Source organism: Lytechinus pictus, chromosome 9 (genome assembly GCF_037042905.1).
Source record: "Lytechinus pictus isolate F3 Inbred chromosome 9, Lp3.0, whole genome shotgun sequence".
In the NCBI taxonomy this organism is placed as follows: domain Eukaryota; kingdom Metazoa; phylum Echinodermata; class Echinoidea; order Temnopleuroida; family Toxopneustidae; genus Lytechinus; species Lytechinus pictus.
This window is the reverse complement of record NC_087253.1, coordinates 7,083,113-7,101,513: the sequence shown is the minus strand read 5'-3', so window position 1 is coordinate 7,101,513 and position 18,401 is coordinate 7,083,113. Positions and strand designations below refer to the sequence as shown.

General features: G+C 36.5%; 2 protein-coding genes across 3 annotated transcripts in view; both read right to left on the bottom strand.

Moving 5' to 3' along the window:
• Positions 1 to 17: 17 nt before the first annotated feature.
• LOC129267840 (uncharacterized) lies at positions 18 to 5,630 on the bottom strand. The gene has a single exon (XM_064104580.1). It carries the CDS (start codon positions 3,533 to 3,535, stop codon positions 2,375 to 2,377), a length of 1,161 nt encoding a protein of 386 aa, XP_063960650.1. The 5' UTR covers positions 3,536 to 5,630; the 3' UTR covers positions 18 to 2,374.
• Positions 5,080 to 18,401, bottom strand: part of LOC129267839 (NACHT, LRR and PYD domains-containing protein 13-like) — a 113,367-nt gene continuing 100,045 nt past the window's right edge. For both annotated transcript variants that reach the window (XM_064104578.1, XM_064104579.1), the window contains exons 4-8: positions 14,634 to 14,908; positions 13,289 to 13,321; positions 9,649 to 11,270; positions 8,831 to 8,986; positions 5,080 to 8,527 (exon numbers count right to left, since the gene is read on the bottom strand). In XM_064104578.1, coding sequence (XP_063960648.1) covers positions 8,150 to 8,527; positions 8,831 to 8,986; positions 9,649 to 11,270; positions 13,289 to 13,321; positions 14,634 to 14,908 — 2,464 coding nt within the window. In that variant the 3' untranslated portion in view covers positions 5,080 to 8,149. The remainder of the gene's footprint in view (positions 8,528 to 8,830; positions 8,987 to 9,648; positions 11,271 to 13,288; positions 13,322 to 14,633; positions 14,909 to 18,401) is intronic.

Below are 18,401 nucleotides of genomic sequence, written 5' to 3'. Positions count from 1 at the left end.
TCCATACTTTTCCGATGTCTGTAAATCTATTCATTTTACCGCAGTATTTAGACCAATAGTCATATCGTGCTCGCCGTTGCACCTTCTGAGCAAACGCTTTCTTTTTCAAGTATAGTTGAACATCATTTACATCATAATATCTTCGTAATCTGTTTTTAATATGATTTCTCTCCGCCACCGCTTTTTTGACATGCTTCGTTCCACCAGGGAGTTATTTTACCTCTGTTCTCTCCTCCTATTCGCACTCGACGAATACACCTCTTCGAAGCATTCAAGATTACCTTAACTATTATATCATATCGTCCTTGAATATCCAAATTGCATGCCGAGTAATGTCTCTTGTAATTTAGATTAAGTAATTCATTTTTAATTGCTTTTCTATACTCTTCCCAGTTTACGTTTCTAAAACTCCATCTACAACCTATATCTGCGTTTTCTTTAAAGGAGAATGAAACTCTTGGAGCAAGTTAGCTTTTGTGAAAGCAGAAAAATCAAAGAATAAGATCAACAAAAGTTTGAGTAGAATAGGACTAGCAATAGAAGAGTTATGAGCATTTGAATGTCAAGATCACTAATGCTATGGAGATCCTCCCATTGGCAATGCGACCAAGATCTATGATGTCACAGATGAACAACTCTCCCCTTTTGGACACTGAAAATATACCCCAAAACATCTCTTTTTGCTCATTCTAATCATATGACAAACGATTCATCAATGATATAATGTTGTGAAACCTCTGTACTTGTCCTCTCATAAAGAGAACACCTCACCTTGTGATATACTCTATAAAAGTGAGTATATAAGTGAAATAAGTACTAAAGTAATGAAGGAGTTGTACGTGTGTGACATCACAGATCTTGGTCGCATTGCCAATAGGAGGATCTACATGGCATTAGTGATCTCAATATTCAAATGCTCATAACTTTCTTATTATTCATTCAATCTTCCTCAAACTTTCAACAATATGTTTCTTTGATTTTTCTCTTTGATATGGATTCAGCTGGTTTCAAGGGTTTCATTCTCCTTTAATATTTGCGTTATTTGTCTGTATTAATTTCATCACGATTGCATTGTGGTCGCTGCCAAAGTTATTGGTCAATACTCGCCACTCCATACTACAAGCTAGTTCCTTGGAGACAATAGATAAATCTAACATGGAATAAGAGCCAAAGTGCGGGTCTAGTCTTGTTGGTGATCCGTCATTGAGTAATGCTAGATCATTAACCTCCATGAAAGATTCAACAGTTCTTCCGTTCGAATCAAGCTTGCTGCTCCCCCATAGAGGATTGTGGCTATTAAAGTCACCTAAAATAATAAGCTTCCCTGGCACATTTCTAATCATGAAGTTTAATTCTTCTAGTTCAATCTTTTTACAGGGATTATAATAATTGATAATGGAAATAATTCCTTTCTTTGAAAAAATATCTACCCTTTGATATTCGATAAACTCTTGAACTTTCATAACCTGGAAAGCGATGTCCTTTTTGAAATACATAGCCAGACCACCTCTCCTACCATCCTGTCTGTTTCTACAAACGCAAAAGTAATTAGGAATGAAAGACACATTAAAATCATTAAACCATGTTTCCTGAATACAAATAATGTCTGGGTTGGAACCCAATAAATTATTATCAAAAAGAGAAGTTAGAAAGTCCGACCCATGCGAAATCATGCCTTGAGCATTCCACTGGACCATGGACCTATGAAGAGATGGACGATTAACGCGAGCATTTCTTTGACCCAATGATAGTCACCGTCACCTGGTTATGCGCATCTTAATGAGAACATACAGGTGTTGTAACAATAGCAATTACCATGACTACCAAGGGTATCTGATCACTCAAAGACGGAACAGTTTCCCGGTCTTGACTTTTGTTGGCTGATCCCCTGTTTCAGTATGTGCCTTTCAGTCAATTTGCTTCATATATGGATCAGCAAACTTGAGAAGCAGACGATTTTTATGATATAAAATATGATATTATTCGATCCGCTAACTACCGCCCACACATAAGGACCTCAATAACATTGAAAGATACACGATCTACAAATGTTATGTGCCACGTATATCTGGAATATTATGGAGAAACTTGGGAAAATTGAATTTTAAATGGTAAACAATCAATCGCAATATTGCCTCTATATCAAAATATGCAGACATTTCCCCAAATAAAACACATGGAACTAAGATTAACAAAGGTAACCAAAAACTGCACATCGATTATCCATTATTTCATTGATTTTCTATCAACTGCGCATATAATTTGTGAAATATAAATGTCCAATAACGAACTAATTCAGTCCCTTCTCACGGTGACGATCATAGGACCAAAGAAGACTAGTATGAAGAGAATGTTATTCAGATGACAATTACCGTCACCTGTTTGTGAATTCATTACCTAAGCGATGAATGTCCATCTCTTCATAGGTCCATGGTACAACAGATTCCAAAAACTGATCATCGTTTTCAGACTGTGGTAACTTACGTATCACAAATAGAATAAACATAATGAAATCCAGGGGTGCTACACTCATTAATGTGTTGACAGAATCTTTCTTTTTGTTATTCGAATCCTTTCCTTGCCTTGATTCCTTATCTCTTTCCCGCATTCCTTCATTGTTCCTTTGTACTCGGATTGGGCGCGGAATCTTTGATTGTTGGGTTGATTCGTGGTCAGATGCCATTGAATTTGAAATGGGACCAACATTCTTTAGTTTCTTTTGAGCGTTTTCTTTAGTGTCGCTAGTACTAATGGTCTTACTTGCTTCTTCTACTATTTCATTGTTTTGAGTGCGATACACCCTAGTCGCTTGTGCGTATGTTATGTTTTCCTTCAATTTAACCTTTTGTATTTGTTTTGCCTCTATGTAAATTTTGCAACCTTGATATGCAGGCGAGTGTTTATCTCCACATCTAAAGCATTTTCGATTTTCCTTTTGTGTACACTCTTCAAAATCATGTTCCCCTCCACATCTCACACAGCGCAGTTTACCCTTGCAATTTTCCTTCATGTGCCCAAAAAGTTGACATTTGTGACACCTTGGCACCGGTGGACTAAAGTTGTCCACACGTTTAAGCTCATACAGAAAGTTTACTGTCTCGGATTTATTCTTGCCTTTGAAGGTGATGAGAACTGATGGGGTTGGTACTATTTCACCATTGATCTTCTTCATAAAACGCTTAGCATGAATTACCTTCTGATCTTTCAATACTTCTGCAATTTCCTCATTACTTATCTGTGTATCTATTCTATGAATAACACCTTTCGTTGTGAAATCATGATTATCTTCATAACGCGTTGCTTTAACGTCTATACCAGCAAGCTTGGTTAGTTCCAACAATTTCATGACTTGTGTGTCATTCTCACATTTCAAAATCATCATATTTTTCACTTTCTCTTTCCCATTCAGATTGCCTACGAGATTATGAATTTCTTTGAACACCTGTACTGGGTTTGCTCTGCAAATATTCTTATTTTCCAGGCCAACAATGACTACCCTCCTGCTTGAATGAGTGGGAGTAGAGAATTTAGGCATTTTACTGTTCTTCGTATTTAGAGTACTATCGCTATTGCTCCTAACCCTTGCCCTTTTCTTAGCCGATCGGATAGAATTTCTATTGATCGCCGTTTTCCAAGAACAATTCGATTCATCATAACTGTCCTCATCATGGACAGTATGATCATCGGAAGATACTACTAATTCATCTGGCGCTAAGCGTGACCAACGAACGTAGAGGGCAGCAACACTTTGCAGTATTGCTTTTAGGAAGGTCCACTCCGTTCAGATTTTTTGACCACTCTTAGCCCCGCCCTATTAGTAGGTTGTAGAGGTTTTTTTTTCGTTTGCTCAATTTTACTATTTTTTATTGATAATGAGTATTCCAAGAATAAATGTTATAATTTTTAGAATGTTAATGTTAACACAAGGTAATCGTGATTTTTGTCGTTTGCACAACAATAAAAATACATAGTCTGATGACATGTCGTACCGTTCTTCGGCTAAATTTCGCTGCCCCTACCAAAACTACACCAGCCAACACCCGAGTCGACACCTTTTGACTTGTGAACTATCAAAGGGCGAACGTCTATGCCACAGCTGATATTTTCATGCTAAAATTTTACACGAATTTGCGTTAGCATGCATGCAAAAGTAAATGCAACCAGCCAACCGCATATTACCGTACCCTACCTCCACACCGGCCGGCGCGACCGGGGCGAGCGAGACGCCCGGCGCTGTCATACCGTTTGGCGCTTGTAGTTTGGCGCATTAATGCGGTGCAGCGACATTTAGCGAACGTGTATCAACCTCTGATCTACGTGATCATAATTGATATGCAAAGTGATAAAATCGTTAACATTACAACAAAATATTTTAGGAAAATTACAGATCTAAATGTTTCATAATTTTAAACATAATATTTGATGTATAAAATTTTCAAGCAAAAATGTTAAAAATTAGGAAATTTACAAAAATCAACTCTACAATCTACTAAAAAAATGTTCTCTGTGTGAGGGGCGGAGCTTAGATCGATAACAAAATGAGCTCGACTAAATCATGGCGAATCGTGGTGAAATTAGCAGATTGGTTTTTTAATGACAGAATTCAATTCTGTTTACTAAAGATAAAAGATAAGACAATTGTTTAGTAAGAGTTTTATTCTTAAAATGTGGTACATCACTATCCCATTGTTTGTATATTTTTGGGCTTCTGTTATTTGAATCTAGTATAGTCATAATCTGGTAGTTTACCTCAATTTTGCTATTAATCTCTGAATGTATTGTGTCGGTTCATGGTTTCGTTGGCATGCCTACAAATTCGTGCGCGTACTTCAGTTGTATGCGCGTATCTAGTGGACCAACGAACGTAGAGGGAAGCAACAGAAGGCAGTGTTGCTTTTAGAAAGGTCAATTCCGCTCAGCTTTTGTCACCATTAACACCCCGCCCCTCACTTAGCGCACTGTTTCGGTAGATTATAGAGTTGATTTGTTTTATTGATTTTTACTTTTATGGATAATGAGAACTCCAAGAAAGAATGTTGAATATTACTTTATTATTATTTTATGATTTTTTTTGAAAAACAAAATAAGACAAAAGGTAAACATGGTTCTTGTAGTCTGCGCATCAATAAAAAAAAACATAGTCTGATGACATTGTATTACTGTTTTTCTGCTAACTTTCGCTGCCCCTACAAAAAATACACCAGCTAACACCACAGCCAATACTAGTACCTTGATCTTCTGGCATTGCCGCGCCTTCCCGGGACACATCGGTGCGCGTACTGCGTAAAGGCTGTGCTGGCCGCACTATGACTTGCAGGAACGTGACTCGACTTAGCCAGACATGGACTTGATCTGTCATTGATGTAGCACTAAGGCAGTTGAGTAACGATAAATGTTCATGGTAAGAATCCTAATTTACAATTTCAGTGTAGATTGGAGTCTGAAAATATAGAATAATTATGTGATATCTACAAATCCGACCGAACTTTTTTTTGCAATCCATCAGGCCGGGATCGAATACGGCGACTATAGCCAAGCCCAGGTAATTAAGGTCGCAGTCTAACGTTTGACCCAATTAACAGACAAACATTATCTGGTCCAGTATCAAGCCATGTATGTTTTGACGGGGCTTGACCCTTGAACTATCAAGTGGCGAAGGTGTATGTCACAGCTACTATATTCATTCTATAATTTAATACAAATTTGTGTTAGCATTCCCGCCAACCGTATACCTCCGCACCGACCGGCCAGCCGGGGCGGCGCCGGCCCGGTCAGTCATGGCGCTTACAGGCTCAAGCGGCGGCGCTGCCGCTGGATTGAGTGTAGTGCAGCGAAATTAAGATGAAGAATGTATCAACCTGACGTATGTTTGTTATCATATTGATATGCGAAAGTCGTAAAATCGTTATCACCACCACGTATTATTTTAGGAAAAATAAAAACGTCCGCAGTTCCGGGAGGGGGGAACTGGACAAAGTGGACCAAAAAGGGGAGCTCTGGAGTGGGCTTAATTGTACAAAGGAGGGTCTTCGGGACGGGCTTCGGAACTAAAAATGTTTGTGAAAACGGGGGTCCTTGGAACGGGTCGCCTGCATGTGAGTGCGTATGCATCCCTATGGAACGGGCGCCGGGAGCGCTAGCGCAGAGGCGATGGTCGAACAGCGCTCTGTGGCCGCTTTTCACAAAAATTGCAGCTCATCGTAGCGGATCAATGCGGCCGGAACGGTGTAACGAACAAACATGCGAAGCTTTGGAGTGGATTTCTTTTATCTTTTTTCTCGGTGAGAAGAAAATGCTATTCTTTGGAGCGGCTTTCTTTGTTCTTTTTCTTAATAAGATAAAAATGCTATGCCTTGGAACGGAAAATTTTAGTGTGAAAATGGGGGTCCCCTCCGCGACACATATTTACCGCTCATTATACACTGAGTGCCCCCCCCCCCCCGGCCGCGAAATTATTTTTCCCACCGCAGTTCTGGAACAAAATATGAATATTCATGACTTGCGTCTTCGGATTACGAGTACGCATGCGCGTGGACTTTCATTACAAAATTAATTCACTCGGTGACTGACCGGCCGTGGTCGTACGTTAGCGTAGAAATTGCCACAAATGAATTAGCACCCTTTAATTACCCTTACATTAGTTATATAGGCTTTATAGGATTGGATCTATATCTAGATCCAATTCTTTAACATTTATCAAACTGCAATTAATGACAAGACAACATGCTTTGCTATGGCTAGACAGGAATAACCGTCGTTTCTGGGGATTTATTTTACAATTTCTGACATTTTACTATAACCCCCATTCACCGACGGTAGTGTGTTAGTGCGAGCCTGCATGTGTAATCAGGTCCCCCTATTCGGGCGACCGGGTTTTGTTTTTAAATTCTCCTCTTGATTTCGTTCAGCTTGGTGCTTAAGATCTGTTCCAAGAGTAGAAGCTTTTCCCGGATGATCATGAGGCTTGAAGATACGCTTCATTGGCAGAGTTTTTGGTGGACCAAGAATCTGCTTAAATAGGTGGATATGAGCTTTATCCAAGCAGTTCAACATTGCTCTGGAGAAATGCATGCTGGAAAGAAACAACCAAAAAACATCCTTGGGACACAGAATGTCGATGACCCTGATCCTAATCAAGACAATATTCCACCGATTTAGTGAGGGTTTTTTCCAGCCAGGTTAGCTCAATTTTTTTGGTAGCTTTCAAGGCCGTCCTGACCACACCTACCAGTTAGTACCAGGTAGTCGCGCAATTCCTTACTAAGGGAATACATACCATATCATAATGAAGATGAAAATTGGTAACCTTCCCAGCTAGGCAGATGCCGCTGGCTCCCTTACTATTAAGGCTTAACCGGCTAAATAATAAGTCAACCTGCGCGCTAGAAAAATTATCTTAAATTCATTAGTTAAATTAACTGCAGCGGTGCAGCGTAGCGAAACTCTCACTAGCTGCAGTCTGGTAGGAGCCGCGCTCAGCCTGCCCAAGCACTGGATATCATTTGCTCGACAGCCCTAGGACTACGTGTAGGTCCGATAGAATTGATCTAACGTTAAATTGTTAACACATCAGCAAGGACTGGGTCTACTGGTTAAAGAAGGATATAAAACAAATATATCAGCCGTTTTCTTCGAAAGCATAGTGGGAATTATTAATCCTCGTTTGGACTGGCAATATACCTATTTTAATTATTGCCAGTCCAACCTCGGATAAATAATTCCCCAGTTTACTTTTCTCAAAGATATATTTGTATATCACATTCTTTGTATAATTTGCTTCAATATGCCACGGAATAACGGAGCGGTAGCGCCTTCCGAATTCGCATTTGCAACCCAGGTACAAGTGTTACGATTGAGCTCCCACATGAGAACTGATCCCTGTTTCGTGTTCCTTTTTTTAATGCATAAGTGTTAAGGACACATTTTTTGGAATAGGATTTTTATTTTTATTATTATGATTATTTGCTAGATTTTTTTTCTTAACGGCAATTTTTATACAACACGCCCCTGGTCTGGTTCACTCAAGCTGAAGCGCAGTTTGCTAGGCGGTCCATTACACAAGAAGTGACGAAATACGTGCATTTCATCACCACTCTTTCACACAATATGTAGCCCAGGAAGTTGCTATGCATACGACTGAGAGTAAGCCTTACCGTATTGACTTCAAATGCAGGTGTTTTCTCAGATTTTTAAGAATGGATTCAGTACGTTTGCTTCCCATTATTAGCTTATTGAAGACTAGACATCTGAGTAGGGGGAATAAATCTGAGAAAAATTTTCCAAGTAAATCAGGTTCTCCAATGAGTGGAACTGGGCCTCTTTCTCTGCGGCGTTCAATTGTCAACCACTCTAGGTTGGCATGTGCCAACTGTTTAACTATCACCGGTGAGACTGTTTGCAAAGTTGATACACTCAATTGTTTCAACACGGGGAATACTTTTTCAAGTGTTGTGCCAAGTTTATGTAAGTTGTCAATCAGCCTACGATCTGTACAGAGGATTTGAATATTGCTGGTCGTTGTCCCGTTCTTTAGAAGGTCATAATAAAAAGAAAAAAAAAGGACATAAAGATTAATAGAATTTGCAAATAGATAAAATGATCGAATGCACCATTTCCATTCTAAGTCTTTGTAATCTATAATTTGAATGCAACTTCGAATTAAAAAAAAGATAATAGAAGCAAAGATTACAAAAATAATGACTTTAAAAAGATTAGAATAATGTTGACTTTCCTAATGTCTTGGGAAATTGTGAATTTTTTCGCTGCTTAAGAGTAAGATATAACCATGGTTACGTCTGCAAAAACCCATTTGTCCGAATTAAACACTCACCACTGAAATCTGGTCAGAGATGAATCGATAGAAATCGTCATGGAGATTCGTTTCCAGAAGTATCAAGGTTGTCAGTGAGCTGGATGAAAAAACTTCTGTTGCTATAACATGAGATATCGAACGGCCAAGCATATTTCTTCTTAGGTCCAATGTTTTCTGGCAGTTACGAGAAAATAGTGATAACATTTGAATAAGTTGTTTAATGGTTGATAGAGAATAAAGTGTCGTTCAGAAAAAAAATACCACTCTATACAATGATAATGATTGTTAGTAACAATATTGTTTATTATAGGAATGATCATTATTGTGGTAATAGTCGCACAAATAATTACAATATCGAAAAAATACTAAAACATCATGATTTTCATTATTATTTTCAATATGTTATTATCGTTATTATTACTGTCATTGATATTGCGACCATCGATATTGTCATAACTATCAGGTATTCTAATTGGATTTTTTTTCACATTATATTGACTATTGATTATCATACTGCTAGTAATCCTTTTTTTATTGTTATTATTTTTAGTAGTAGTGGTGGTGGTGGTAGTAGTAGTAGTAGTAGAAGTAGTAGTGGTAGTGCTAGTATTTTTGTTTATACCATTGATATTATTATCATTACTTTTTTGTAGTTATAATCAATTTGTTGAGTTGGGTTTTATATATGAGATAGTTATCAACTCTGATAGCAATGTATGCACACTAGACTATAAAAATATGGAAGTACACAACCTTATAGGTTTTTCTTATGTGCGTTACAATTCTTGTACATTTGACCAATGTATATATGACGAGTAAATGAGGTTAAAACAAACCATTCCACGATGTTCGTTGATGAACAAGTGTCCAGCCACCGTATGCGCAGACAGCGCCTCGTTGATCGTTAATGCTCTGTCTTCTGCATCTAGCCATTGTCCTACCCTCTTTGCAGTATCTTTGTCATACGTTTCAAAAGTGACGTCCACGAGGAAATTAATATCTTCTTTCTTCCTCCACTCCGTATATCTCTTTCCAGAATGCAAAAGTAAACGCTTTAATCTATCAACAATATCTAATCCTAATGTCTTTTGCCGAGCAGCAGTGAAATACAGGAGAAAACGGAACTCCTGGGGATTTACTTCCATTAATCTTTCCATCAACCCGCTGTACGTTTCAGGATCAGATTCATAAACATAAGCAAGATATAGAGCTGAGGCATATTCCTGGAATAGTCTATGAGAAAAGAAAATGTTTGTTGTTACATTATGGGAATCACGAATAGATCTTTTATGTCTAGGTACATGTTCTTTCTCTCTGCTAAGTACCCCTATTCTGCAACTTGTTGTCATGGCGTCCTTACAAGAGCTGAAGTCATCAACTTTGAAAACCAACTTCTTTTCAAGGAGCCCCTTAAATGCCACAGAACCGATCTGCTGGAGGCCTTTCTCAGCATTTTTCAATTCAATGTTCGATTGTTTTTCATTCAAAGTGTTGGTAGACTTCAATTTTGATAGATAATGGTCTCGTAAGAAAAGTATCATTTGTTCAAATAATTGTGAGAATGTTTTCAGTTTGCGTATTATTTCTCGTTTCTCAACGCCGATGTTGTTCCACAAGACGCAAAGCATGACTACGTAGATTGGGAACGGGGCCATGTTCTCCTTGATAACGTCATTTTCTTGAATGAACTGCTGTAGATCTAATCCAGACTGTCTATCATTTGAAAAGAATTTTCCGATGTATTTCGAGACATTTTTAATAGTAAATCCCTCTACAGCAATGAAGCAATAAAAACGACTCAATTCCTGGTTGCATTTGATCTGATCTGCCCTCCATGGTCTCGTTGTCACCAAGACTGTGCACTGCTTAAACATTTCCAAGCGTAGAATCCTAAAAATATCTGAAGTGTCATCGGTCGAAAGGTCCCCATCATACTCATCAAATCCATCAAGTATAATCAGAACCTCCGAAGGATGGGATTTTATGTAATTCGCAATCTGTTCGGGGCTTACGTTATTATTATCGTTCAGATAATTTTTCATGATATCCCCAATTGCTTTACCCTTGACAACGTTGCGCAGTGGTACAACCAGTACCCAACTGAAGTGATTATACTGTTCTGCTCCATTGGTCCAGTCCCAAGCAATCTTTGAACATAGTGTTGTTTTACCAACCCCACCTTCACCTTCAACTAGAAGACGTTTAGGAGTTACTCCGTTAATCTTTGTAGTTAGAAGTTCATTGTATTCAAGCGATCTTTTCTTCTTCGTTGTCCCCATCTCATTTCTGAGAAGAGTTAAGTTAGTGTAAATTTCTTTGAATTCAAAAATTAGATCGAAAGCAGACGGATTAGCCTTTATTTTGCACATTCCTTCTCTATAGAATAACTTGAGTTCTTCAGCGCATTGAGAAACCTGCTCCTCAGTCATGGCCAGTTGGGTGCTCCCCTGATTCGGCACTGAACAGACATTATGGTAAAAAGAGAAAAAAATCCAAATATGTATTTAATGGTCATAAGGGCATCTCAAAATAATGTTCATGCAATCAACTGGTTTGCATTAAGGAAAAATTGTAAAAAAATGATATTTCCCGCTTTTAAATATGAAACCAAGGTCTACATAGTAAATATGTCAGAAACATTCTTGATTATTCGTTTAGAAATCATAGTGCAGAATCTTATTTTTATAAAAGAAAATGGGTAAGTAAAGATTAAAGGAGGAGTGAACTGTGTGTGGTCTCTCATTGACTGTGTCTTATTAATACATAGTCTTAGAATATACGTTATTAGATATCTATTAATGCCACAGAGTATACAATTGACCTATGATTGTAATTCCATCGAGAAACTAAAATGTTTTGAGAGGAAAATAAATTATTTTGCTACCTGGTAACATGATTATTACGCTATAAATAATTTGAGTAGTTCATTACTATGTTATCATTCAAGTGGGTATACATTTCTAGACTACATGACAAGTATGTGTCAGGAAACTGGACGGAAACTAAACATTTTGAGTGGTAGAGGACTCGAGATGGCGGTTTAAGTTAATAGGTGCATACTTTTTTTAATATTTAATTCACATTGAGATTTTTCGTTTGCTTATTTATTTTGTTGCGTTATTATAACGTTAATCAATGCGCTCGAATTTTATTTTGTATTTATTTCAATCGTTAGTATGTCTGTCTTGCCATATTAATATGTACTGAAAACAATACATTTTCCTTTTCAAACTTAAAGGTAATATGAAAGAGCATAACTTCATGTAAATGACTGAAATATAATCTACAAACCCAAATGCAAAAGGTATTATTCTTTTGCAAAGCATATACTGTTAACATTAGAGAGAAAATGAATTATTACTGTTGTGTAAACAATAGGTCGGCCGTCAGATGGTAAAACGGTCTATCTCGAAAATCGCTGTTCTGAGAAAAATGACTTTAGAGGTTTGAGCTTTTTTATGAGATGGGTATGGTGCATTTTTAGCAATGGGACGAGAGGAATCACAATAAACACTAATAACTAAAACATTTTGTGCTTATTTGGAGTTTCAATTATGAAATAAATGAGATTTCTGTGTATATAGACTGTTTAACCACAGCACATGCAGACACTCATACTACACATCATAAGATGGTAAAATGGTTTATCTTCTAGATAGACCATGAACCCTATTGCCAAACTATGGTAAAATGTTCTATTTAGACCATTTTACCGTCTTATCGTGTGGTTTAAATACATAGTGGGCGAAGGCATACTCATCGATTGCGCGCAGTCGAACTTTTCTAGTTTGATAATGAAATTGTATATATCTTGCCATGTCGACATAATAGCCTTATTATGTCGTCATGGCGAGATAACGTACCTCGCGATGTCGACTTATAGAAATGAATATGTCGACATGGCGAGATACGTTATCTTACCAAGTTGACTTATAAAACGTTATATGTCAACATGGCGAAATATTTTATCTTGCCAAGTCGAGTAATAAAACATTGTATGTCGACATGGCGAGATATGAAGTGTCCAAGGCCTGGCGACTGTCCAAACAATTTAATGCGCGTGTCCGTGTACGTCCACTAGGTAGATGCAGCGCTGCTGCCCGACGTTCACGTCGAAGAGAATTTCGATCAACCGTGCTGTGACGTTGCGGTAAACTGGTCTAACTAGAAGATAAACCATTTTACCATTTGACAGCTTAGCTCAAAAGCCTCACTTAAGAAAGTTAAAATGTTTATGAAGAAAAATAGCTCGTTTTATCTCCAAACTATATTACCGACAACAGCATAACTTAGATAAACTGGTCTAACTCGAAGATAGACCATTTTACCATCTGACAGCTATGATAAAAAAGCCTCACTTAAGAAGGTTAAAAAGGTTGATGTAAAAGATTGCTCGTTTTACCTCCAAACGATATTACCGACAATGAAGAACACGGACAGAATATATACTTATCAAAAAAAATAAATCGTACTCACCATTCTCTTCAGTTTCAGATTTAAGATATTCTCCTGAAAGAAATGGACATTTTTTAAAATGTTTTTCAACAATATTGTTTTATTTATCCACATATTTTCATACTCCATCCAATGTACTACATTAATGTGGCAAGATTAGTGTCGATCAAACCAAAAATGTCAATAAAGTGCATATATTTGGCTTGCTATATTAAAATGCCGTGTATAAATTGCTAGTAAGTTCAGGTAATTTTTTTATAAGCAGTTGTAAGGGCTAACAATTAAAAGAACGGCTATCTAGTGAAGTGTAAGCTTACAATTTACCAAAATGTGTCGTAAAATGAAGGACAGCGGATAAAGCATGATAATCTTATCCCAACCTTTACAAGGCCATTGCATTGAGCATGGCTTTAGCATGTTTAGGAAGACAGCATTAGACTACCCGACCATATACACATGTACAGTAAACCACTGTCGTCGCTATGCTTAATTGTTTAAGTATTGAAAAAATAACAGAGGAGAAAATAAAAAGAGAAGGGGAGAACAAATAATAGACCAGGCCCTATTAAGGAATCAGATACGGATCGCGTTACTCTATAACCCTTATTTAGTTGAAACAAAATGACATCCCTTATTGGACGTCCTAATTGTCACCCCCACCCATCGAAAAACCCTGATGCCATCCTTTTGTACACACACCGCAACACACATATACGACTTGAAATTTACAATTTATTATTAAAGCAACCAGTTCTAAAGTTATAACTTTTTCCGTGGGGGGGGGGGGGGGTGGAGATTTGGAAAATAAAAGTAAATCTTTAATATAGTAGACCTATCTGATCTTACTCTTATTCAAATAATCTGTTTCAGTAATACAGTATCTTATCTTTTGGTGATCCCAATCGATAGTGTAATATCTTGGCAGCTTTGTATTTTCGAAAGAAACAATGGGAAAAATGACCGGCAGACAAGCTTACACTCTACTTTTCTGGTGGTTAAATCTGGTAAAAATTTTACTCGAAAGTTACGTGCAACTTGGGTCAGTGTATTACATAAGTTGAAAATAAAGGATCATTAAGTAGTGATATATAAGAGTGGGTAAATTTTAAAAGAATTTACAAGACCATTTAATGAAGAAAAATCATATAATGACCCAAATCCATCATGACTCTAATCGGATTTTTTTTCTTTTAGCCTCATCTGTTTTGTGCATGTTGCATTCTCTAATTGAAATAAATCAAGATATATAACAATTACAAATACTTTAGAAGGGGCCTAAAACGTTGGAATTTTTAAATGATAAATATCGAACGAGGAATACAGTTTTAGTCTGAAAAGATAGCTAAAATACAAACATTGTAGTCACCTTCCAGTAGCCTTTTCTGAAGCAAACCCATGTTTGCCTCTTTCAAAATTCTTCCAAGTACTGCCCTGCAGTCTGTGCCATCTCTCTGCTTGGTTTTCCATCGGCAGAAGAGTTCGATCAAAGCTCCTGGGATGTCTAAGAGACGTTTAGTCAGAACATGCTGGCCCTCTGTGTAGCTGAAGCCAAGGCTGATGCACAACGCATCGTAAAGGTTAACAGGAACCTCTCTTGCAAGTAATATCAGCTCCTTTTCTTGAAGTGCCCTATCAATCGAACTGCGGTGGGGGGGGGGGGTGTTACACCCACAAATGTAATAACGCCCACAAATGTAATAACACTTTACCCACAAATGTAATAACGCCCACAAATGTAATAACACTTTACCCACAAATGTAATAACGCCCACAAATGTAATAACACTTTACCCACAAATGTAACAATTTTGATCGCCCACAAATGTAATAATGACTTTACCCACAAATGTAATAAATTTGAAGGGATTTTTGGCGAATCTGTTCTAAACTAAAATCCTATAGTAATGCGTTCATATAGCACAAAAGTGCAAAGTCTTTTTTCCAGACCTGCTTAATAAAACATTATAGTACAATTCCAAAGTCTTTTTCCAGACCCGGTTGTTTCAAAATTAAAATATACGTCCAAAGTCTTTTTTCCAGACACGGTTAATTAAAAAATTATAATGCAAGTTCAAAGTCTTTTTTCCAGACCCGGTTGTTTCAAAAATTATAATATAAGTCCATACTAAGGTATGATAATGATATTCCAGTGGAATAAAAATGAGAATCGAGCTTAGTCTTTTCTCCAAACCCAGTTAATTAAAACTAGTGGAATTAATGTCTTTGTTGTTGTTTCAACTTATACGGCGTATATTGTGAATATATGCGCTAAGAGAATCAAGCGTAGTCTTTTCTCCAGACCCGGTTACTTAAAAAATTATGATATACGGTGGAAAAGTAACAAAGACCCCAACTCTCTTGTAAATATTAAGTAACATGGAAGTCCAGAGACTTTTTTTTTAGACCCGGTCGTTTCAAACATTATAATATAAGTCCAAAGTCTTTTTTGCAGACCCGGTTGATTAAAAAATTATGATATACGGTGGAAAAGTAACAAAGACCCCGACTCTCTTGTAAATATTAAGTAACATGGAAATATAGCGTAGTCTTTCATCCAGACCCAAATCTTTCAAATAACAAATGAATAATAATAATAATAAATCAGTAATAATAAAAAAAGCAAACAAGGACCCACGATCCTATTTATGTTGAATAACATGGAAATATAGCGTAGTCTTTCCTCCAGACCCAGATCTTTCAAGTAAGAAATGATGAATAATGAAAATAAATTAGTATTAATAAAAAAAAAGCAAACAAAGAACCACGATCCTCTTTATGATGAAAAACATGGAAATATAGCGTAGTCTTTACTTCAGACCCAGTTATAAAAGTCATTTAAAACACAACAACAAAACAAAGACCCTGCAATCTTATCAACATTGAATAACATGGAAATTTGATGTAGTCTTTCCTCCAGACCCAATTATTTCAAAATAACCAAAATCACTAAAAAAGAATAACAGAATCTAAGGCCCAACTATCCTTCAAGCTAAGAACCTTCAATAAATAAAAGTTTAGAGAGTTTTCTTTATTCCAGACCTTGTCATTTAAAAAATAAGATAAATGAAATCCTCATAACTAATACTCAATCATATTCCTGTGCCTGTTCAACATGAATAAGATGATTGGGGGAGTATTTCATCAACATTTATGTCCGACAAGTTGTCAGATGTGACAACTGTTCTCGATGTTGATTGGCTAAGAAGCAGAGCTACCAGTGTCGGATAAAACGTCAGACAACTCCTTTCATGAAATGCTCCCCGGGCTCTAAGTTTTCATGTTGTTTTTTTTTATTATAAATTTCTTTGCCTAGAAGAAAAAATGAATTACATTATTTATTACAGGATGTTAGGCTGGAAGAGGGTTAATTTTTTTTGTTCTGTTTTTTTTTTTAATAAACTGGTCTGGTCAAATTAAGTATGCGTTATCACAAGGGTTTTATAGTTTGGAAGATGCTGGGGTCTAAGTTTTAAGATTAATGTTTCGCTTAATTTGTATTTTAAAGAGAACTGGGTGAGGGGTAAAGACAACACTCTAAGCCCAAGCATTTTAAGTGGGTTTAATTTTGAAAATTGGTCTTAGCTGTGATTTTTTTTTCAATATTTGTTTATATTTTAAATAACCGGGTCTAGACGAAAGACTAAGCATAATACTCGTGTTATTCCACAAGAATAAGAATAAGACAGAGTCTTTTGTTTTTAAGATTATTTAAATCATTTTTTAACTTCTGGGTCTGGAATAAAGACAACGCTCTAAACATGTGCTTTTCTACATGCATGGTCTTAATTTGGAGGATTGTTGGTTCTAAGATTCGTTTTAGGGAGTTGGGTTTTATTGATTTATTATTCCTGAAATAATTGCATCTGGAGGAAAGTCGATCTTCGACAATCGGTCTTCATGTTATTCCACAGTAATAAGATAATTGGGTATTCGTTTTAGAATATTTGTAAAAACTATTTCATTTTTTTCAAATAATAACCAAGTCTGGAGAAAGGATGTTTGCTTTACCCACGCATTATTACAATGTTTTGTAGGGGTCGTAGTATTATTAAAAAAACTGGGTGTGGGGTAAAGACATATTTTTTTACTGGGTGAAACCTTGGAAAATTTGTCTTAGATTTGAAGTTTTTAATTCATTTTTTAGTACCCGGGTCTGGAGGAAAGACTTTGGACTAATATTGTAATTGTTTAATTATCCAGGTCTGGAAAAAAGACTGTGCATGTTTGTGCTATATGAACGCATTGCTATAGGGTTTAGTTTTTAGTTTTAAGTAACCGGGTCTGGAGAAAAGACTACGCTTGATTCTCTTAGCGCATATATTCACAATATACGCCGTATAAGTTGAAACAACAGCAAAGACATTAATTCCACTAGTTTTAATTAACTGGGTTTGGATAAAAGACTAAGCTCGATTCTCATTTTTATTCCACTGGAATATCATTATCATACCTTAGTATGGACTTATATTATAATTTTTAAAATAAACGGGTCTGGAAAAAGACTTTGGACTTATATAAAAAATTTTGAAACAACCGGGTCTAAAAAAAAGACTTTGGACTTGCATTATAATTTTTGAATTAACCGGGTCTGAAAAAAGACTTTGGACTTATATTATAATTTTTGAAACAACCGGGTCTGGAAAAAAGACTTTCGATTTATATTACAATTATTGAAACAACCGGGTCTGGAAAAAAGACTTTGGACGCATATTATAATTTTTCAAACAACCGGGTCTGGAAAAAAGACTTTGGACGTATATTATAACTTTTGAAACAACCGGGTCTGGAAAAAAGACTTTTGACTTATATAATAATTTTTGAAGCAACCGGGTCTGAAAAAAGACTTTGGACGTATATTAAATTTTTTTAAACAACCGGGTCTGGAAAAAAGACTTTGGTCTTATATTATAATGTTTGAAACGACCGGGTCTGAAAAAAAAAGACTTTGGACTTTTGTGCTATATGAACGCATTACTATAGGATTTTAGTTTAGAACGGACTCGCCAAAAATCCCTTCAAATTTATTACATTTGTGGGCGATCAAAAATTATTACATTTGTGGGTAAAGTGCATTATTACATTTGTGGGTGAAATTATTACATTTGTGGGTAAAGTGTTATTACATTTGTGGGCG

Coding starts and splice junctions, on each gene's coding strand:
- LOC129267840 (XM_064104580.1), bottom strand. CDS start 3,535: ATGCCTAAATTCTCTACTCCCACTCATTCAAGCAGGAGGGTAGTCATT.